General features: G+C 43.4%; 1 protein-coding gene across 1 annotated transcript; it reads right to left on the bottom strand.

Moving 5' to 3' along the window:
• Positions 1–6,764: 6,764 nt before the first annotated feature.
• UTP25 (UTP25 small subunit processome component) lies at positions 6,765–21,194 on the bottom strand. Its single transcript, XM_088531762.1, is given in 13 exon segments — positions 6,765–7,027; positions 7,775–7,937; positions 7,940–8,019; positions 8,438–8,550; positions 9,196–9,378; positions 10,559–10,761; positions 12,692–12,911; positions 14,076–14,486; positions 15,700–15,788; positions 17,660–17,860; positions 18,670–18,922; positions 20,290–20,329; positions 21,071–21,194. Coding segments are annotated over 13 exon segments (2,304 nt in total). The 5' UTR covers positions 21,172–21,194; the 3' UTR covers positions 6,765–6,780.
• Positions 21,195–23,325: the final 2,131 nt, after the last annotated feature.

The raw sequence follows: 23,325 nt of genomic DNA, 5'->3' as shown, positions 1-23,325 counted from the left end.
TGCAGACACCTGCGGTCATCCCTCCCGCGGCAACGCGGGCGGCAGCGTTTCTGCTTCCCTTCCTGCAAAGGAGGAGATGCTCATACAGGTATCGCCTCTCGCCAAGTGTACCCAGGCCTTGGGGCCATCTCTATTGAGGGGTTTTCCCTATTCCTACCCCTAATTCCTCCACATCAGAAGCATGATTTTGTGACTAGCACCTTCAGTCCAGCACTAGACTGTTATTAATAGAATCATTGAGAAACAACCTGGCCCAGGAAAGGCTCAAACAGAAAACTTCTCATGCAAGATCTGTTAAGCCACCTTCCCTCTAGAAACCCCCTTGCCATGCCTTTGACTCTGCTCTTCCCTCACTCTTGTAACAGGAATGTTATGCCGCATTTATGTCTTTGCAAATCAATATGAAGGACACCCATGACTTCTACAGAGGCTGTTTGCTATATGGAATCAGCTTGGTGAGGTAATTTCTTTGATCCGTCACCTCTCGTTGTTCTTTTCTTTTTGGTGCTTTCAAATTGCTTGGGGCATTTACCCTACAAGTTTTGAGCTGATGCAAACTGCTTTACCTTCACTCTTTTCCTTCATCCTCCCCGCTAAACATGGGCATTTTAACAACAGGAAGCCTCTTAGCCTTTCCTCGGTTTGCTGGCATCTTACCTGTTTGCAAGTTCTCAGCAATTCTGGCCAAAGCTCCTGAGGTTTCTTCAGATAGTTCTCTGTATTGAAGGAGACAATTCCTTGGGCCTGGGTAGTCTCAAAGCACTCAGCTCAAATCTTCTCTGTTTTTCTTTCCCTATTTTAGGCTCACCTTATCCTTCTGCCTGTAGTGTTAGTTGTACTAGCCATCTGTTTCCAATAACTTTTTGGAGTGAAGACAGGTGCAAAATAGGCATCAGACGTCCAATATCCAACTCAACATCTCCAGCTCCTCCACACTGTTTGTAGACAGCTCTTCTTCTCCACGGAGAAGTGGGCCAGATCTTTCCCTGATCTTCCTGTTATTAACGCGATGGTGCCTCTTTTTTTGCAGCAGGTATCTTTTACTCATCACAGGGGATGAAATACGACCTCCACAAGGCCTTTTGAAAAACCTTCCAAGAGCTGCTTTCAAGGGAGGCTCTTGAGCTAAGGGCTTTGGAAAATAAATGTGTAGGCAATATCAGAGCAAATCAAGGGCAGAATAACTGCATTAAAAAACTGCATTACATAAAAACAAAAGATCCTAATGAATACTACCCTGTCCCATCAAAATCATACGTGAAATGAGAGGAGGTGTTTGGCGAAGCCATCATTTCCTTTTCACTTCTTCCAAGTTGCCACAAGAGGCTGGAAAAGTCTCCAGGACACATAACCTGAGCCAGAAGCAAGTATGAAAGAATTTGTTCTAAAGATAGAAAGGAAAAAAGCAAAAAAGAAAAAAGAAAAAAGAAGAAAAAAAAAAAAGCCTGTCTTCCCTGGGCTCTCCTTAATGGAGGGAGATGTTTCTTTTCTTCCCAGCAGAAGCTGACTGCTGCTCCCGACATGCCTCCCGTCAGCTGGGGGAACAGATGGCTCAATGGTTCATTTCAAACTGTTCGCTCAGCCAAACAGCACAAATTGCATTAATTGCCTCGCAGCGTGAGCAGGAGCTGAGCGCGCTGCACGGCCGCGCGGTGAGTCACCGAGAGGGGCTGCTCGGAGATGCCCTCATGGAAGGGGGCCGGGAGGAGCGGGAGCAGGGGGAACGCATTGCGAGGAACCCCTAAGCAGAGTACCCTGCTGGCAACAAGAGACCCCAAAGAGCTCACCTGACCTTCAACTTTTTAACCATTAAAACTGTTTCCTAAGCACAGCACGACCTTCTGCACTAGAACTTCCCAGCACAAGAACACAGGCAGTGATAAACCTGCTGAGAAACCACAGGGGTGGGAGCAACAGGACCTGGTCATTGCTCTACTTGTCCATGTCCACAAGGAGGGCAGAAACATCTTGAACGTTTTGGAAGCACTTTGCAGCACATCTGTAGCCTGTCCCTTGCTCAGCACCAGCCACCCCAGGGACACCCTTGTTTGAGGCTGCCCCACAGACCAACTCCACCAGCCTCCAACAAGCCTCCATATCCGAGAGCCACAAGCAGGGAGCCTTGTTGCCGCAGGGCTTTGCTGCCCCCTCTTCCACTCGTTCTGCGGGAACCAAAAAACAAAACACACACCAACACAGTCAAAGAATTTGCAAGCATCTAACTTTTTCTATACACTGGGAGACTTTTTATATATTTAATTTACTGGTACCTGTGTGTGTGAAAACCTGCAGAGTTCATATAGGATGTGAGTCCAGGTTAAGAACTTTCCTTTAGGTCCAAGTGCACTGAAACGTGCCTAATAAAATAATTTACTTGATGCTCCATATTTTGTTGGAAGCCCTGACGCTTTGCCTGTCACTTGGGAAAGGAAGGTGTTGGCATCCTGCCCATCGAGTACATTTGTTCTCAATTATAACATTTCTTTCAACTAAGACGACAAGAGTTGGCAAGTTACCGTGTAAGGGCAGAAGTTTAAGGAGACAGCTTTTATCTTACCTTGTTCACTGATGGTTCTCTGCAACCCATTGGATATATTTTCTTTATTTTAATGACTTTAGTAAAATATTCCTATTGCAAAACATATGAGCAAGTCCTGCTGCTCTTTCCTCTCTGTCACTGTACAGTGAGCAAATCCGCGGTGGGTTTGACACCTGGGGCAAAGTTTGTGCACCACATCTCTTTGCACGTTGCGAAAGTCTGCTTGACCCCTCTTCCTGCAGGAAGACAAGTGAGAAGACAAGAGGGAAACGGAAAGAAAAGCCAAAGCAGACCCAGGAGCTGTGCTGCATCCCTCCGCACAGCGCGGGCTGGCAGCGATGCTTGTGCCTGGCTAACACGGAGGGTGGGCGTTCAGCTCCAGCCCAGCTGGGTGGAGGCTCCATGGGCACCTTCCTCCAGCAGCTCCTTCAGCGTCACATCCTGACCCTATGTTTTCCACAGGTCTCCTCTCCTGAGGACACGTCAGCAGGAGGGAAGCACGTCCAGCGGCTGGGAAGGGAATTGCTCACTTTGCCTCATGCAAAGTTTTGGCCGAAATAAATAAATAGACCTACTTTATTCCATTCTGTATGTATTCTGCATCTCTAAAAGAAGGTACAGCATCGAGGATCGAGGTTTTTCACAGTGGGAGAACTGACACTGGCAGCTTGTACCGTAGCTTAGGTCAAGAAGCTTTTCTCCCTTTATGCCTATGTTACCAACTGCTTCGACACTCTTAGAAACACCACGTTCCCCAGCCCCTGCAGCACTGCGGTTACTCACAGAGCTCTTCCAGTAACTAGAACACGGACTTTCCTAGAGTATTTTCCCACATGAGGTCGGTTGTGCAGCACATTCTGGTACTCAGATTTGAGCTCTATCACCGGGACATACCTCTTTGGAAACAAGCTCTTGATGTGCTCCGACACCTGTTCCTCCGGCCCACGGTGATGGACAACACGGCCTAGCTCACGCCTAGCTCACCCCCACTTCCCAGGAGCAGATCCCACCAAACACACACACAGCCTTCCCCAGCCTGCGGGCGCTCCGACTGCTACCGCACCACAAGGAGCAGCCCGGAGCAACATCTCCTTCCTTGGTGGTGCAGCAAACAGCCTTGGAGGTTACTGGAAACCTGACGGCTCGTAAGAAGAATTAATTCAGGCACCACTTTATTCCTTTGGGGCTTCTTCCTTTTTTAGCTGCCTTTTACCAGTCTCCACTCACAACACCCATGCTGGAGATGAGGACTAACCCACAAGGCAACCTGAAGGGAATGGGCTCTGGAGTGTCCAGGACTGGAATAACACTGCAGAGGAAAATTTAAATTACAGTTTATGACACAGAGATAGCCAGAAGAAGAGCAAACAACCTACTCTTAACCCTTCGCTGCAATAATCAGCTGTGATACTTCCCGCCTCACCTGGCACTTCTGTTCTTTAGAAGCCTTTGAAGAAGAAACTTATCAAAGGCCTTGCAAAATTGCAGATAAATTGTATTAACTGGTTCCTAATTATCCATTTTAAGCCTGTGCTCATGACTTGATACTAAACTGATTCAGCTTTTCCTGCTTTATTAAAAAATGCACAGTTAGAGCTAAATATTCATTCTTTTTAAACATATTAATTAAACGGCAAGGAAATCTTTAAGCCTGACACCCAAGACAAGGAGGTAACATGGAGATTACTGCCTAATACCCAGTAATAATAAGGTACCGGCAACAGTTTTTCAATTAAGGCCCCTGCTACCAAATTCTCCTTTTATAGTGCATAAAAGAAGGGCTAATAATAGAGCTTACACGCTGATAATATTCACTTTAGCAATTTCAGCACCACCTCTCTAGCTCTGATACACCCTTGCCAGTGGCCAGGGTTTGACCCGGGGCCTGTCATGCTGCATGGAGAAGGCAAGACTTCGGTGTGGTGGTGCTCTTTTAGCTGCAAGGCTGACACCAAATTCCTGCCTCGGCTGCAGCAACATCCTTATGCTGTCAGCTGCTCCAAGGTCACTTATTTTTGGCCTGCGTGTTGTTTCCCTGTGTCTTACCTTGATCTCTCATCATGTCCTTTACTGAAGACTCACGAATCTATTTTATGCAACTAAATATTTACTTCTTGACTACCACTCATGCCGTGACCATTTTAATATCTCCATTTCTGAGAGCTGGTTCACAGCAGCTGCTCAAACCTGGTAGACGTTTCTCCTTGTGGGAGTTTGTGGCTCTAGAGAGCAACTTGAAGAGAGCAGGAGGAGCCCCCCTCCTCCTCCTCGCCCAGGCCTCCCCGTTGTGGGTCTTCGGGCAGCACCAGTACACGGGGGGAGCTCCACACTTCCCCTCAGGCCTCTCCCTCTTTGCCAAGTCTTTTTTGTGGAGATGACGAGATTTTGCTTTCCTTGTAACTCAATACAAGAGTAACTACTCAACACAAGGGTATTTACCTGATTTGTAAAGGAGGCAAGGGAATTTTCAACAAGACCAAATCCTATACCCAGCTCATGGCACAGTCTCACCATCAAGTAGGTCTAAAACGTGCAGTCACGCTTCAGGCACGACCCCCTTGCTGCCTCCTTAGCCCGGGGCAGCGCTGCACCCTGTTATCTCGCTGAGTAGCTCCTGCTTTAGCTTTTCCAGAGGTCAGCCGCTATTCATCCGCGATAAGTACATCCGGTGTGGGAAGCCAAATCCTTAATCCTATTTTGTGTGTCTGCTTTTATACGCACTTCCACAGCTCTCCCCCCTCAAGCCTTTGCTTCATACAAGAAAATCCTCGTCTGCTGCTCCTGCTGCCTCTGCTCTATGTCAGAGGTTCCAAAGGGAACTTCACTCTGCCTGGCTTTAATCCTTGTGTGTATAACAGAGGTGTTTAAAACTAACAGACACCATCGTTAACTTAAGGCACGGAACTACATGAACTTGCACATCCACTAACTGAATTAAGGACTGCAATTACCATACAAGTTCACACTCCCTGAAAAATACAGGATTAATAGGATTTTTCAAAATGGCTCAAGTTAAGGGCTTGTGCACTTACTTGAGGGGTTTATTTCCCTTTGACATATTTTCCTCAAGCCCCTTCCACACAAGAATCTCCTCAAAGCTTATCCCAGCATGGATATTTATGGATATTTCTCTTCTGTATTTGGGCTCACATGGGCCTCACCAACCTCCTCTGCAGAATCATCTGCCAACAGCTCCAGCACGTGCCTATAGGAATGACTCCTGCCCCCTTTTAAATGGCTCTCAGCTCTTAGGAGGATAAAAAAGAAAGAGGAAGAACAATGACACTTCTGTGCTTTCCACAAGTAAAGATTAAGAGCAGCGTGTATATATATATAACATGTGTGTATATATATAAAAGCACACACATGTGTTTGGGAAAATGACAGGTATTTGCAGCTCCATCAGTTCCACTGCACTGCTTTGATAAGTCTGAGACTAGGTAAGCACCTGCTCTTCCACCTGTCATGCTTGACTCATTTTCCAACTCCTCTGAAAAACATATATTTTGCTATATATATTTGCATGTTATATGTGTGTATATATTATACATTTTATATATGCATATAAACTCATCTGTATCTCTACTGAAACTGACCCGTCAGTGGGACGGAAATAAACATTTTAAACAGCAAGCAGCTATTTAGGCTGCTCATGGAAAAGGCAAACCCCCAGTTCCCACCCCAGCATGTTCACCAGTCAAGCTGAGGTAAAGGAACCTCCTCATCCAACAGGATGCGGGGCTGCTGAGGCTTCACCTGCACCTCCCTTACTGAAGCACTGCTTATTGTGCAAGAGGACAATTTTTCCCTAGATTAAACAGGAAAATTGCCTTTGATGAAAGGAGGTAAGTTTACTATACCTGAAAGCAGTAGAACAATCAAATCAAAAGGCATTTTAACACCACAGATCTTCACCCAACAGTGAGTATTTTTAACATAAAACAAAGAGTGAAGTAGCCAGTGAAGGGTAACTTTGGATTGATTTTGTTTATGCACAGAAGAAACTGGCTACCTACTGGTTTTTTTTGCATGGTATCTTCCCTTTTCTCATTGGACTAGAAGGATAAATGTAAAATTTAATATTATAAATAATCATTTCAACAAGATAGTAAAAGAAGTAAAAAAAAAAAAAAAAAAAAAAAAAAAACACACAACAGTTAAAAAGCAACACCAAAAAGTGTCTTATCCAGAAGCAAAGAAGCAAAACCCAGGTTCATCCAGACTCTAGATTTCAACATTGTTTATTCATTTTCTCCTGTAATAAAGAGGTGCACATTTTTTTTGGACTGCAGCATTTGAGCTGTGCGATCTATGCCAACAACAGCAGCCAATTTCTGGGCATCGTACTTGGAATAGAGGACAGTACAGGTCCAAGTGGCATCCACTCCACTGTCTGTGGCCTTCATCATATTACAAATCTCACTGTAGAAGTGGGGATAGGTTGGTAACTCGTAGAAAATGAGGTTCTTGATGCCTTTTATTGTGTACCTGTAGGAGGAAAGAAACAAATCACATCGGCCTGCAAATTTCTACAAAATGTGGAAGTTAAAACAGTCAAACCTGTCTCACTTCTCTTAATTTCCATCAGTTTCAGTGCACATTTGAGTCATTAGCTCAACTTGACAAACTCTGCATCGTGGACAGAAGACTAGTTTGCCACAGATACAGAATTAAGAGCCCTAAGGCTACCAGGTACCGGGACTCTTTCTTGAGTACAGAGTACCACAATTTTCTACAGAATTCAGCTTCTTTGGCTTGAACTGCAAGAGAGCAAGGCCTGGTCTGGTTGAGGCTTACAGAACATTTCATATTTGACAAAAGAAAATATCTAGTAGGAAAAAAGAGTTCCATCTCCAGGCAAGCTGTCTTTCCCAGTTGTGCTGGCTGTGTTCCGCCACATTATGGAACCAATGCCATGCCGTTTTTGAGATGTTATGTAATTATTCTGGCACAAATATTAATGAAAGGCACAATGAATCCCAGTTTGCAGGTCTCCTGAAATCAGTGGAACTTGGCAATGCTTATGTTCCTGAATAAAGCCCTACACACATCAAAGCATTACAAGTTCTGCAAAGGACTGCTGATAATGTTAAAAATTCCTTGTTATATGAAAAGATCTTACTTTGGTTAAAGCCTCCAGACACTCAGCAATATAGCCCATCTGTGACTAATGCCAGACTCGACCTCCACGAGAGCACACATGCACATCAAAGGAAAACTCAGCCCACAGTTCACCTTTTGTAGAAGTGGAAGCGCTCAGTGAGCAGTAAAAACTGCTTTTCTCCCTTGAGGAAGAAACGTCTTGCTCTGCAGATACCAGCCTTTTTAGTGTATTCACAAATGTGGACAAAATTCAGCTCCTCTTTCTTGAAGTAATTTCGAAGACGCACATAGTCAAATACGACGGAACGTATACGAGCGTGTGCGACATGATGGCATCGCGGTACTCGGGCAAAACTTTGTCAATGAAGAACTGGAACCTGAGAAACGAACACAAAAATGTCTTAGCCAGAATTAACACCCACCTTCCCGATGCGATATGGTCTCAAAGAGAAATACCAGACATACAGGATCACTGAATTTCTCGACTAGATTTTGTTGCTTTAACTCCTTACAATTCTACGCTTGCACAAAATGAAAAGGAAAGGCTACATGGGTACTACAAAGATATGGCAGCCTGATATTTCTTTCTCCCAGTCTTTATTCTCCAGTGCCTTGGGCATGGATTCAGTGTTCTCCACCAGGGGCCTAGCAACACCTGAAGGCTAAGGAGAGCACACTTCTGTTGTGCATACACCTCAGCCTCGTATCCTGCAGGAAGCAGCACGCTCTGCCTGCCAAGCACATCTGGATTTGCAGTCAAGGAGGCATAGCAAGAGAGCCTGCAACGCCCAGTACCTTGCATCTATCACTGAGGTTAAGCTCTCAGCTTCCAGCCTCCGGAACACATGAGGAAGCTGTACCACAACGTGGCTAATGGAGCCGATCTGCGGGATGTTCCGGACGGCTACCTGTGAGAATAAAATAAGACACTTAGGGAAGCAGTAAGTGATGCTTTAAAAGTCAATCAGGGCACTTGCTGCTAGCGACTTATATCTTCAGGCAATATCGTTTTTTTTTTTTTTAAATGAAGCTATATTTACACATATAAACATAGCAGATCTATTAAATAGATGTGACTACTGGTTATGTCTTCTCTTCCATATGTCTAAGATGGAAAACTCAGGTTCTCACTTTTCCTACTTCTCCAAGCAGCAACATGTTTTTGAGCTTCCTTTTTAATATTAGGAAATAAAGGAAGCAAGAAAACCACTCATTTAATAAACAAATGAAACATGGTAATTTATGCAAGAATATAAAATTATGAACAAAATCAAACCTAATTTGATACGCAACTGTTACTCATAAAACAAAAGTATCAAGTACTGTTACTTTTGTCACAGCATCAGAAATACTGTGCATCATCATGGAGATTCAACCTGAAAAAACTGGCTAATGGAACCTGCTGGCCCACAAAACACACGGGAATCGTACAAGGGAATCTTATCTTTGTACAAGGGAATGTGGAAGGCTTCCACATGTTGGGTTTTCTACTCCTCTCCCCGTCCACTAAACCAGCATTTAAGGGAAGGATTTCAGGCTCCACGTGAACTTACCTGTCCCGTGTAATTGAAGCAGTGCTTGTTGAAGATGGAGTTAATCTGGGGATTTTGAAGAGCGCTGAAGAGCAGTGTCTGACGGTAGTACTTGGACCAGTTATTGAGATTGAGCATGCGCACTCGGGAGAAGTCCACCCCATGGGAATCCAGGGGCAGGAGGTTCATGTGCTTCATCAGGTGCTGCACAAAAGGAAACACAGGCTGGTACCACTGCAGCCACACTGCAAGAGCCTCCCCTGCAGCAGGAAGGGAGCCGGGGCGAGCAAGGCAGCACCCAACAACAGCTGTGACCTCTCCCAGCACGACTGGAACCAGCAGGCAACAGCAAGAGCAGTTTGGCCTGGGCAGCCTTACACTCTGGTACAGTCTTAGCTTCCAATATTCTCCCACCTGGCACAGATATTGAAGAAAGCCCTAGTGCACTTCTCTGCACTCAGGGAAAATTCAGGTAGAAGTGGGAAAAAAAAATAAAAATAAAGTCACTGCTTTACTGCTTTTTGGCCTCGGTGGTATCTAGGCTGCTGTACCTCTTGGGCCCAGAAGGAAAAAAAAAGCAGGAAACAAGCTCCAGGACACAGTCTTTGGATATTAGCCAAGCTCACTTGCCCTTCCTCAGACTCCCAAGAAAACAAGACACCTTCTGGACTCTAAATTCAAGATATACAGTAATATCATGCTCTCAAAGTGCCCAGCCCAGGTCCCCTCAGGTTTTAATATGAAAAGAAACCTTTCATCTTTGGAAGTCTGATTAACCAGGAGTCAAGAATGTGGATTCTACTCCATACTATCTGAATCCTTGGACTATACTTTCCTTACACATACAGAAAAGTCCTCATAATGCTCTAGCTGGGCCATGGCTAATGCTTAATATCCCTCTATGATCAACGGAGACAAGCAATAGCTCCCATTGCTGACCAGAGGAGCCTAAATTAGGCTGTACAAATTCCCTACACGGCTGCAATTAACTGAGGCACTGGGCACTCAGACAACTGGCATGTTTTCTCCCAGATGTGATTACAGGAATCATCATTATCTCATCCTGCAAGGTAATTAGAGCTGTCTTAAAAATATATATATATATATATATATATATCTGATTAAATTTACTAGTAAGGCACCAAATACCAAGATTTACAGGGTTTAGGTGATGAATACTACCAAAATCCACAGGTAGATTATCCTGAGACAACACCAGGTTGAAGGGAGGAAAGGGTATGTATCAGGAAGAGCATCAGCAAGAAAATACCTCTACTGTTCAATTCTAGAAAACAAACAAACAAAAAAACACCCCCAAAACAAAAAAACACTTGCATCAGAACAACAAGACAGTAAAACAAAAATAATATACAGAAAAACCCACCAGAACATGTTCCCAATTCTGCATCAGGTAAATATCTGCTTGGTCAATTACGAGAATTTCTATTGATGACAGAAAATCAAAATCTCTTTTCTTCTCGCCCTCTGCCCCAATAACAGTCCTCATACCCAGGGGAGAGGCAATGATGATGTCTGAGGAGTAAAATGGCGCGTACAACCTCATGCTCTTTTGGAGAATCGCAACCCCTGTCCAACAAAAGCCAACAACAGTGTTTTAGTAAAGTCAGTCACCAACTTGTTTTCTTCTAGAGGCTTCTGTAACTGCTTACATTTCCTCTCCCTTCACACATACTAAGAGCTGAACAAAACCATCCTAGCCAGAACTCTTATTTTGCCGAAAATGCGCCCTCTTCTTCCTTTTTCCTGTCCCCCTCACCATACTCCATCTTCACATTATTCCTTCAGGGCAGGGGGGACAGATTTTCGTAAAGTTCAGTAAATTCAGCAACATTTTCCCCCAAAATTTTTCATATCCAGAATGATGCTGGTGAACTAAAACAGATTTTCCTTGACTTTCAGCTGAAAGCCTGGGGAAAGGCAGGCTGAAGATGTAAACATAAATGTGTGTTTATGCTTGCATTGCTTTCATTCACAGGACCACAAGAGTCACTAATAAGACAGGAAGGAAAAAGTTCTTCACTTGACAGAGACTATCGCTTAGACCTTGCATTCTCGCAGGGAATGTGATGCCAGCAAAGGTCTTGCTTCTGTGATACACATCAAACTGGCTTATGAGTGATCTCTATATTAGAGAAATAAAAGAAAAAAAGGAAGCAAAGGAGTTCGTTACCTCTGCCATGACTACATGGCAGCATTACTGGGACCCAGGATTTTCTGATCTCAAAAACCAGATGTTTCAGATCATATTTGAAACAGCCACTACAACCAGCAAAGGCACCTCTAACTTCTCACTCCTGTTTGGAGCCAGCTGTCATGGTCACAACTGAAGTTGCTTTTAAGAATTTCACACAGACATCAATAACTACCTCTCCCACTATCTTATTTAACCCAATGATAAACATTAAGAATGTCACAATTGGCTCAATTTCCAAGATACCACTGGTTGCAGAACACACTAGCATGTACGGAGTTTAAGCTGAACAAGTTTTTTGTTGTTGTTGTTAAGAATGTGTAATAGTAACTTCAGCAAGGTCATTTAAAGTATTAAGAAATATACTTGAAATTACATTTTAGTGCTGAATTCACAGGGTACAAGGCACAAAGAGAGAATAATTACTTTGCTTCTGCAAGCAACAGCACAGAAAGTTTTTTCAAGCACTTCTTCACACTTAGTAAGTGGATGAAGCAGATTGCAGTATGGGAAGGGATTGAAAAGAAGTTATTTTGCTACAGAAAGTAAGATGCTCTCAGCAAGACAGATATTCACTGGAAAAGAAAGAATGAGTGGAAACTGCTTGCATTCTCCACTATATCATTAAATCTCCTGGGATGCCAATTTATGTTTCAAGGGGCAATAATTCTAAGAGCCTCTTATCTGTCAAGAGAAGTTAGAAAAACTGCCTACTCATCCTGGCACCTCCAGCAATGAAGCTCCTAGCTAATTCTCTGCATACTGAGTTACCAAGCCAGCGTGAAAGCACAACATTATGAAATAGGCTTAAATTTGCTACTTATTCAATGGTCCTTCTTGCTCGCTATCACTCTTTGCGTGCAAAAAAAGCCATAGGCAGTACTGTAGAAAATCGTTTTGCTCAGTACCAAGGTTCAAATTTTGTTCCAGTCAATATGGACTATATAATAAATTGTAAGCAAACTCATTTGGCCTGAAAGGCTTAGGTAATGTCAAAGTTTGTTGCATAATCAAGACTGCTAGAGATATGGGCAATCCTGCCACTATAATGCAATCATTAAGTTATGATTTAAGTGACCCTGAACTTGATGGGAAAAAAGATCATTTGTTTCATGTTTCTTCTTCAAGTTTTGGCAAGGCAGGAAATATTTTGCCAATGCAAAGACAGCATAAGTTCCTCTGAGACTCAAGTCTCACCAGAACTTCCAGCCCTGATGGTGGCTTTCAGTCATCTAAGAAGAACTAGATTTAGATGACTCCTGGCTTCTTTACAAGTAAAAGATGATCCATTTAGTAGGTCAGTACCAATTCTGAAGTGGTCATCGATGTTGCCAGCAAAGACAGCTTCATAATCTTCAGGTCTTTTCAGGTTGGGGGGCTTCTCTTCTGGGTCAGAGCCGAACTCCCCTTTGAAGCGCTTTTTATTGCTCACATCTATTTTTTTGTCACTCTTCACTTCCAGAAGGCTGATGAGGTTGTGCACAATTCGCAACGCGCATTCCCGAAAGGGCACCACCATCAGTACCTGCATACAGACCAGCGTGTGACAACAGATCAGCCCACAGAATACAAACATCCACATACTAAATAACTATTGTGTTAAGTAATTATTTTGACTCAGACCTGTACCTATTGGGTCTCCTGACAATCAAAATGCACAGTAACACGGACTTGTCAGCAGCTCAGTCCGGTTCTCCAGCTCACACATAGGGCACCACTACCAGAAACTTGCAACCAAGCATATCCTCCTGTGCTCCCCACATAGGCAAGTGGGAGCACTTTCAGTCTCCCAGCTCTACCAGCTTGCACAATACGTGGGTAAGGGCAAAGTTTGATTCTTGAGTGTGTGGCAACAGCCATTCATCATGCCCCCCCCCATGATTTGGGGGGTTTAACTAACAAGTTACCACTGGGGAGAGAAAAAAAAAAAACACAACCAGAAGCATTTGCCAGAGGTGCAGAAAATATTGAAACCCAACTTAAACTATTCAGCAGGTAAACAGGCACCTCCTGTGACAGGTTAGCCCAAACTGACTCTACCTGGTTATTAACTAGAGGATACTGTGCGTTAGCAAGATGTACATCATTAAAATGATGCTTTTAACTGTGGGAGAGAGATCACAGTTCTCATCATACAATACCATGCACCGAGGAGGAGCGCCTGGAGCAAAGCACAACCTGTTGGTACAAAGGGAAGGCAGAAGGAACTAGCTGAGCTTTGGCAGGAGACCATGGCCATGCGAACCGGTCCTTAACAAGTGGATAAGGACAAGAAAACAATCCTCTGGGGCACCCCACATTGGACAACAGTCTCCAGTACCTGCACTAATACTGAAGATGAACATGGAGACCCTTTCAGTACTGGCAGGTTCAGAAATGGAAGCAGAAGGCAACATGTCAGTCTGCAGTAATAAAAGGACATGGAGAAAAACAAGCCAAACTCAACACAGAAACAGGCTGACTGACAAACTTATGCTCTCTACTTCACTACTTCTGACAGGGTATTTTGCCCTGTCCAAACGCAGACAGCTTCCAGGCACAACCAACAGATATGTAAAGGCACATGCCTGGAAACATGCCACACAGCAGAGCAGCTGTGAATATATTTCACCACAAAAACACATGATTTTTATGTGGCCTGACCAAACACCCTAGGCAGAGGGAGATCATATAGAAAGAGTTCTTTTACCTTAGGTCTAGTGAGCCCTTGATCTCTGTATTCATCAGTATCAACCCCTGGCTTTCGGTCCCTTCGTTTAGCATTATTGCTAAGCACCTGGGCATTTGCCTTCAGGACATGGTTCAGTGCATGCAGGCAATAAGCAAGGCGTATTTCTTCTCCATTTGTTAAAGCAGTTGTTTCTGGATAGAACAAGTCCCTGTAGGTATTCATGATACAGAAGAGCTCTCTTTGTAGTGGAGTAAAACAGGAATCGCATGATTTGTTCAGTGAGGAGAGCAACTGTTTGTTCACTTTCGGCCAAGTGACTTCTAAAGGCTTGTGAAGATGAAGCTGCTTCACATCAACTTCTTTGTCCGGTTTTAAGGTTTCCTGTTTCTCCAAAGTGGATGAGAAAGTTAACTGACCCAGCCTTGGCCACTAAAAGAAAAGAAAAGCCAAAGGTATTAAACTTCATACAGCTAGAAGCACACCACTACTGCAGGCAGTTTAATAACGTTCATGAAGTTTGAGAAATAATCTCTTCACAAGTTGAAACCATTCCTTCACTATGCTGTCTCACTTTTATTGTTATTTTCCACAGTAGATATTAAAGGAGAAAAGATATTGCAATCACAGCACTCATTTTATAGATTAAGGAGAAGAAAAAAAAAAAAAAAAAAAAAAAAAAAAAAACCTCAAGAGAAGGAAGGAGCCCAACATGAGCCCGCAAATCAGTGGCACAAAACAGGGACAAGACAAGAACACAGGAGTTTGGCTCTGTTTATACATCAGCCACTCCGAGGTATTTACTCTGAAGAAAAAAAGATAATTAGGGACTAAACCCAGAAGTTCAGAATCAATTGCCAATGCCAGTCTAGATGGAAACTTTAATTTCCAGGGTGAAAGCTGTAGTGGGGGGAACTTCTTGCCATCTAAGCTGTCTCAACCTATTGGTGTAAAATAGCTACATGAAGCTAACCAAAGATATACAGCACATTGCTTCAGGTGGCACTGAGGAAGCAAAAGAAAATAAGTACAGTTTGCTCTGACTGACTAACCACTGGATACCTTCCAGTGAATGTCACCCAGCATATGGCTGACCAGAATGCAAGGCAAACCTCCAAAACAAAACCAGAAACAGAAAGGTTAGGAAAAAAATGTTTGTCTAAAAGAGAATATTATTTTTCAAACATTACTTCTCAAGCAGCGAAATGCTTTTCTGGTACAGTAACTGACACATTAACTCCCCAAGTGAATAATTTAATATCGGAATTTACCTTTACCTGCTTGTAAATATACACAAAGATACAGCCATCCTGAAACAAAAGGCCTACACATGGTCACCTCCAGTTCAGTCACAGAGCAAGTTGCTGGTGGTGTGCTGCTACCCTTCAAACCAATCTGTTCTGTCTGTGCTCAAAAGCAGTACCTGTGGTTTCACAATTACATGCCTAAGTTTCTCAGATGTGTTACTTTTTGCCTCCATTACAGCTGACTTGAGATTTCAACTCTAGCTTAGTGCTGAGCAAAGATAGTCTGACAAAACCTTGACAATGCCAAGAGCTACTAATAATTAGAAATCTGCTTGCATAATAAGCTTATTTTAATTCCCAAATCTTAAGGGATCTGGACAGCTTCAGAAAACTATTACCTTTATTTGACTTGAAGACTTAGAAAGCGTAGACATTTTTTCTACTTCTTTTTCTTCCATTTCTTTGTCCATGTGTTGCTTAAATGGATCTGTTTAAAACAAGACAAAACCAAACAAACGAAATAACCCCACAAAACTATTGCGGCTAATACTATAATTGAGTTTCAAAACGGATTTGTGAAGGACGGTATTTCTCTGCTGGCTAATTTAAAACTAGTTATTCCAGAGCACTTTGAAATAGAGACAGGATGGCAAATTCTCTCTACAAAAAACAAAGAAAGATTTGACAGACTGCCTTTTTTTTTTTTTTTTTAATCTAGATAGAGATGTTCCTCTGGAAGTACTGTAATTTTCAATCACAAAACAAGTGCTGGACAGGAAAGCAGTATGCAGTGGGAAAGTGCTGCAGCAGTGTGCAGTGGAAGACCACAGTGATCTTCAGCCTTAAGCTCTGACACCCGAGAACATCAGCTAGCACCTCCATCCTTCAATAACAGAGAGTCAATAACAGAGGCCTATGTGAGCTTAGTGCCCTTTTTGATTTATAGAAAGTTCTGCCTAAAGCTTCGAAGTTTAGGTCAAGTTTAGGTGTTTAGGCCAAGTTCAGGTTTTTATCACAACAGAGTTTGAACAGATAAAGATCAGGGGGGCTGAGGGAAGGGAGGTAGGAATTGCTTGAACTGAGTAAAAAACTGATTTACTTAATCAGCATTTCTTTTTCTTTTTTTTTTCTTTAAAAAAAAAAAAAGAGAAAGACTGATGCAGACTTAAAAAAAACACATGCACAGGTATGCACAAGTCACACGCAAAGCTTATTTTGAAAACCAAACTCTGTGTATTGATTGCTAAGAGAAAATACACATGCATCAAGAAAAATAATAAGAATACTAATGCCTGGTACCCAGCCCACGTACAAGCTGTCCAGGCAGAAGTCAAGACACTTGTTAGTCACATTGCCAAGAATATTTCCCCAGGAATGCAGATAAGAGAGATATCATTTAATTATAATATAGGCTTATTCTCCAATGAGTTTTACTGATACCAGCATTGGTTAGATAAAGCAATAGGAATGATGTAAAGTATTTTGAGAGATTCTAGGGACACCAGAACTACAGTGTAAGTTTATCACCTCTACTATTTTATTCATTTTCTGTAAAATGATTAGAGCCATTTGCAAGCTGCATGAAGCCACTGAAATGCACTGCCTCCTTTGCAAGCTGAACAAAGCTGTGTGACACCTAACATGCATTTGGAGGCTGTGGTTTTCATTAAAATGCAACGCCAACAGCATTAAGTAATATTCTCACGGTAACGACGAGTTGGGTTTTTTCCCCTCTATCACACAGCCCTTTGATGCTTCCACTCACTTCATGTATCAGCCAGGCTGCCTCCCACATCTGATGTCAGCTGCTGCTCTAGGGTGACAAGCCAGCACCACGAGGGATGCTGCAGACATACTCCCCTCTCACACACGATGCCCCCCCGATGCGAACGCTGCACAGTATAAAACACAAAGAGCAGCTGTGCGAGCACCAGCCTATGCTGGAACCACAGAAAGCTCCCAGGCCACTGCGCACAGCTCTGTGCTGTGCACGGGGGACAACTCCAACCCCGGGGCTCAGGCTGCCCCCCTGAGCACACCACACCATTCAGTAAGACTTCTCTCCCACATTCACAGTACCTGGTAGTTCGTCTTTAAAAGTCGAGATGGGAGCCACGCACAGATCCCATCTGTGGGGGCTGTGGAAAACAAGCGATTGGGTGTGGGTCTAAGTGGGCTAATGCAATACCCACTGCATTAGCTTTAATATCCTATATGTAACTGGCTCCCAAGTGGGAGATACAGTGAATAATGTTTCAGAAGCTATACAGCATGTCATTAGGGAGTTCCACAACTTATACTTGTCTACAGATGCTGCCCTAGAGACATGTCACTAAACAGAAACATACTGTGTGTTACCTTCTGAAGAGGCTTGCAAGGTACTGCTCCTTTTCTCATCTACATCACAATCTCCACTCTCCTCTTCCATGAAATTGGTTTCCAAGCTGAATTCAGATTCATGTTTCACATCAGTAAACTCCTCAGTTACTGCATGACTGGGGTCACAAGACACGTCTTCACCATCACACTGCTCCTCACCAAGTGTCTGCTCTGCTGTAGCTGTGATTTGTTGGGAACAGAAGTAAGTTAAATTCTCCTGGAAGAATTGCTACCTATAGTCACCTTTTGTTGTATTTTTAGTTACTAGATTTTTAGTTACTAGATTTATTTTTCTTCAATTTATCTAAAAAACAAACAAAAAACAAACAAACAAACAAACAACAACAACAACACATAAAAAAGTATAGTGCATTTTGCAGTAACACAGACTTTGGTCTCGCCGGCTATATGTTACACAGAACGACATGCACTGCCCCAGAGGAGAATTTAAGATATATCCTATTCAGAGGTTAGAAGTTTCAGTTGTCAAAGATCCTAACTTTTTATAAAAAGTTGACTCCTTTCTCCCATATTTTTTTCCACAGAAAAATGAGGCTCCCTCCTTTTAAAGGAGGAGCTTTTCTTTGAATTTAAATATTCTTTCCCCTACCACAAGGCAAACCTTTCTCTCCTCCCTGCGGCAGTAGCCAAACCAGATGCTGTGCGAGACAACAGCTTGCGTTTCACAGCAAGCAAGGAAGATCCCCTGGTATTCTGCTCCTTGTGGATTCCCTCCGGTGCTGCACAAACAACATCCAAGGGAAAAATCAGTGGGCTGTCTGCTGGAAAATGAGCAGAACCAGCTTCTCCCCTGCTAAATCCTCTAGCAGCTGCTGCCACCCACACAGAGGCAGCAGAGCAACAGTCTCTCCAGAGTAGAGGAGCACCCAGCCAACAAGCCAGGCTAAACCAGGAGCCTTGCTAAGACAGCTGCTTCCAAAATTTCTACTTGAAATATTTTTTACCCATGTAAAGGAGAAGACAAATACCCTTTTTGTCTGGCATATCATTTTCATCTTCTTCACCAACTTCTGCTTCTCCATTTTCCTGGTGCTCTTCACTATCCATTTCTGTTCCACTTTCCCCAGCTTCTTCTGATTCACTTTCATCATCATCATCATCATCTTCACTCTCAGACTCAGGAGAGGTCTTCAATGTAGCCAGCAGTTTGTGATACACTGAGGCCTGCTCAGGTTCAGTCTCTGAATCACTTTCTGCACTTGATTTATCTGAATTCTCAGACTGAAAATGAAAACAAAAGCCTCAGAGCAACAATGGTAACAACCTGGCTGACAGACAACATACCAACACACCTCCTCTAGCTCCTTCTCCCAGCCTATCCTTACCTAGATGCAAAGGAGAATTTCAAGAAATACTCTATTTTATGCAGCTGGCTATACTGGACACCTCCATCCAGATTTTGAAAATACCTTAGTACACTTAGGCACATAGGAGTTTCAACAACAAAAAACCCACATAATAAATCTTGGAGGTAATCTTAAGACCTTCCTCAGCAAATATTTTAGATATTCCTAATATCATAGTGTTAGGCTAAATTACCAAACTACTAGCAAAACCATAGTTTATGGGTGCCATATTTTTGTTCCTTATAAACACTGGTATGTCATATCAATGAAGTATTGTTAAACTTCTCTATGAATGAAAATAGTCTCCAATTACAAGAATCTGCTCACCCTTCCTTATCTCCAATAAATTACTGTTTTTTTTTTTTAAATACTGACTAGTAGATAGTTCTGCACTGACTGTTCTTCAGTCAGCACATGAAACAGAGCAGCACAAAACTTGTCTCTTTCACTCTTCACCAAGTCAGTGCACATGAACTCCATGGTGTTACTAAAGTGCTGCTGGATTTGCCTAAGAAAACCACACACATAGCAGGGACTGCAGAAAAAAAAAAAAAAAAAAAACACATACCCAACTAGTCCTTACTGCTTCCTTTCATCCCAAAGTGAACATCAGTATATAAAATACTAACTAAAAAAAGCTAAAAGAAATAAACAAACTGGAATATTAATTTTTTCCACACCAAAACTCTGAAGCTGTTCAAAGCTAAATCAAGGTCTCTTAACAGCTTCCAAATTTTTAATTAATTTGATGATAAATGAGGGTAACAAGCCCTGACCCACAAGGTATAGCGCTGGGCCTCTGAAGCAGTGAGCATTAAAACACTCCTTCACACAATAGAAAACTCTCACGTTCAGCACAGAAAAACAATTTTTCCTAAGCCATGCAACACTAAAGCAGTCTGTGTAAATAAAGTTCACTCACGTTTTTCCAAATAATTTAAAAACATGATTTACTTTTCACTAGGAAAAAGTGATATGCAAAAAACAAAAGAGATCAGCAGTGTTATTTCCTGCTGCTCCTGCCCTCTCATGGTATCACAGTTTTGATACAGTTGTACAGAACAACTAAGAACCACTCTTTTTTCCTCCTAAAGGCAGATCTTCTAAATGTAACAATTAAATCTGTCTGAATAATCAGTAACATGAAATGCTAAGTGTTGTTCGGTTGTCAGTTCAGTGAAAAGAGGGAAGTGAGGAGAGAAAAAAACAAAACAAAACAAACGAACAAAACACAACTCTTACCAGGTCACAGATTTGAGTTGCTTCTGGTTTTCCAGAAACCCTGAAAAGAAAGCACTGAAATAATGTACTCTGTTGATGGTGTTACACATGGGAGGAATAGGTGACAGGCAGGAGGATGGGAAGAGTCAAACTGCACAAGTCCTAATGAAGTTACACTTTAAAAGAGAATCTTCATCCATGCCGCTCCCCTACACTGAGAAAATGGACTCACCTCTCGGTCACCCTCCCAGGGAACAACCTATAGTGTGAAGCCCCTGAACATTATAACTGCTCAAGAAGAAAAATATTTCCAGTTATTTTCCAGTTTAATCATAAGCTTAGGTGTTAAAAAGGATCTAATCACAGAGGTGAAAACTGAAAAAGAGCTTCAGAAATTTTCTATATAGTATCTAGTGGAACTGGAGGAGGAGAAAAAAAAATAGAATAAAATAAAAGCCACGTGGAAAGGGCAGCCCAGAGCTACCAGGGAAAGGACAGCAAAAACACGTTTAAAGGAGCATGGAAGCAAGAGACGCTGCAAGGATCTCCGGAGCTGGGGAAGAAACGGGACCAGTGTGGCCTAGGCGAGATGACTATCGGGAAGCAGGAGTAAGGGAAGACGAAATCAGCCTCGGCGCGCTCCGTTTTGATTTATTACGAGCGAAGTTTTCTTTAGCGTTTTCCCTCGAGGCCCCCGGGCCGCAGCTGGGAGAGGCGGGCCCGGCGCGGGCCGAGGGCGCGCGGAGGCGCAGGGCCCGGCCCGGCGGCCCCGCTCACCTGCCGCAGAAGGGGCCCCGCTCACCTGTCGTAGAAGGGGTGCTGCTCGCCGAAGTCGCGCAGGTGCCGCCGCTGCTTCTTGCTCAGCCCGCGGAGCAGCTCCTGCCCGCCGCGCCGCTTCCCCATGCCGCTCCCGCCGCCGTAAAGCGCCGCCGTACGGCAGCGCCGCGGGGCGGGGCCGTTTAACGGCCGCCCCCAACGGCCCCTCGCGGGGCGGGGCCGTTTAACGGCCATTGCCTGCGCGCCGCGGCGAGGCGCCGCCTTGGCGTTTAGCGCGCATCGGGATCCCCAGAAAACGCTTTTCAATGTTTCAAATAAGCAAGCAGTTTCCTTGTTTTAAAGGAAAACACAAATGCCTGTTTATAATCACGAAATTATGTTTATCAACATGCGTTTCTTCTTTCTAGAAATCCTTTATCTACCCTTGTTTCTGTTTAACTTGGCAGAAACCGCTTTAATCGTTAGGGGTAGTATATGAAGAGGATTTATTGCAAAAAAGTTTTGAAGTCTTTCTAACTGCAAGATTTGGGGCTGTAGCTTAGTAGCTACTGTGACTCGTTTCAATGCATGCTGGAGAAGGATATTTCAGCCTGGTTATAGTTACAGTCCCAGGACCGCTGCCTCCTTTCTGCTGCAACTCCTTTCTCCCCACACCATGTGCGAGAAGGACCATGCTGGGGCAGGGTTTATTGCTCGGGATTGAACTGTTTCCACACTGCTTAAAACGCTGTGCTCTCGCTCACAGCAGTGCCCTTCGCAGCAGATCAGCATCTTGGCTCCTCATTGACCACCTACAGGTGACAAAACAGCACTGACCTTAACCCTGCATGGGGCGGTAGATCTGTAGGCACAAGGTGAGGAACAGGTTAACCTCTGCAGTCAAAGCTGCTCTTCCCCTGTTGGGCAGCTGCAGAATGCTGTGTTCTTAGACAAGGCCTGGCTTCACGTCGCAGTCTGAACAAGCACGTGGTGGAGGGTGTCTCTTCACAGCTCTTGCCATAACTTTGCTCTTAAATGATATGCAATTGCTTCCGAGAACCACAAATTTTAAGCTGAATAAATCGCAAACATGCATTGCACTTACGAATAAATTAAACTATGTAATTGGTGATTTTAGTTGCTAGAGCAACAGATAACCAACAATTTTCCCGTTTCAATTTCCGACTCACAAGCGTCTCGTATTGCAGACGTGTTTCATTCAGACATTAACATAGGAAATGCTGGAATCACCTTTAATCTCTTCTGCTGACCTAGTCTGTGAGCGGCCATGTGGTTAAGTCCCGTCAGCAGCAGGCTGCTGCTGCTACCTGTGCAATTCCTCACTGTGCTTTCATCTGCGGGGTGTGCTCCAGAGACATGAGATGTGTGGCTTGCAAAACCTCCTTCTGTTGTTTCAGAGACCTGCGCTGCTCTAAACAAAACCCCTCTCTCTCAGCAAGCTTACTGTCTTCCTTCTTTTGTCTCATTTCATTTGTCAGTGCAGTAGCCACTTGTGCCATTTTCTCTTGAGTAGTTATCTAATCTGGCCTTTTCTTTTCGTGGGAGGCCGATTTTTTTTTCCTCATTTCAGCGTGTATTCTCATATTTTCAAGGAGGATCTCCCCATCTTTGTGATAGAGACCAGAAGCAGCAGCCAGGGAAACTGCTGCAGCTGAAAGAATTTTCCCCTGCAGATGCACAGAGAGTCAGTTTGGAGAGAGGGTTGCACCATCGTAGATCATCTCCTCCCAGCAAAACCACACAGGGCCCACTGCTATTTCCAGACCCCACATCTTATCTGAAAAACGAAGGTAATACATGAGCTCTCTCCCAGCACAGGAGCGGAGGTGGATTGCAAGAACCTCCACTCCCAGTCTGCCCCGGTCCTACACCAGTCTTTCAACTCCAACTATTCCCTTCGTAGCAATTCTCAGTGCCCCGCAGGACCCTGCAGGGGCTATGGACTAGCTTTTAAGCCCTGTCTCACCATACCTTTCTTTTTTAAAAAGGCATAAGTTATGTGAAGTTCTTTACCCTTTTTGGTGTATGATAGGAATTTCAAAATCGTTGGAAATTTAGCATTAGTGGTCCTGTACTTCCTCAGAAAGATATTATTAAAATATTGTATTAAGGAGCTAATCTGTCTGCATTTTTGTATATGATTGCAAAACTATGTTTAATACAATCTTTTGGCAGCGAGAAAGTGACCTATAATGAATCCACTTTACAAAGTTTTTCAGTAACACTTAATGACTACTGGTTATTACCTTTTATGCAGAAAAAAAAAAGTGGTTCATATAC

This window comes from Tinamus guttatus, unplaced genomic scaffold (assembly GCF_059628265.1).
Source record: "Tinamus guttatus ecotype Peru unplaced genomic scaffold, ASM5962826v1 Tinamus_guttatus_pri_ptg000033l, whole genome shotgun sequence".
NCBI lineage: Eukaryota > Metazoa > Chordata > Aves > Tinamiformes > Tinamidae > Tinamus > Tinamus guttatus.
This window is presented reverse-complemented; position numbering and strand designations above follow the sequence as displayed.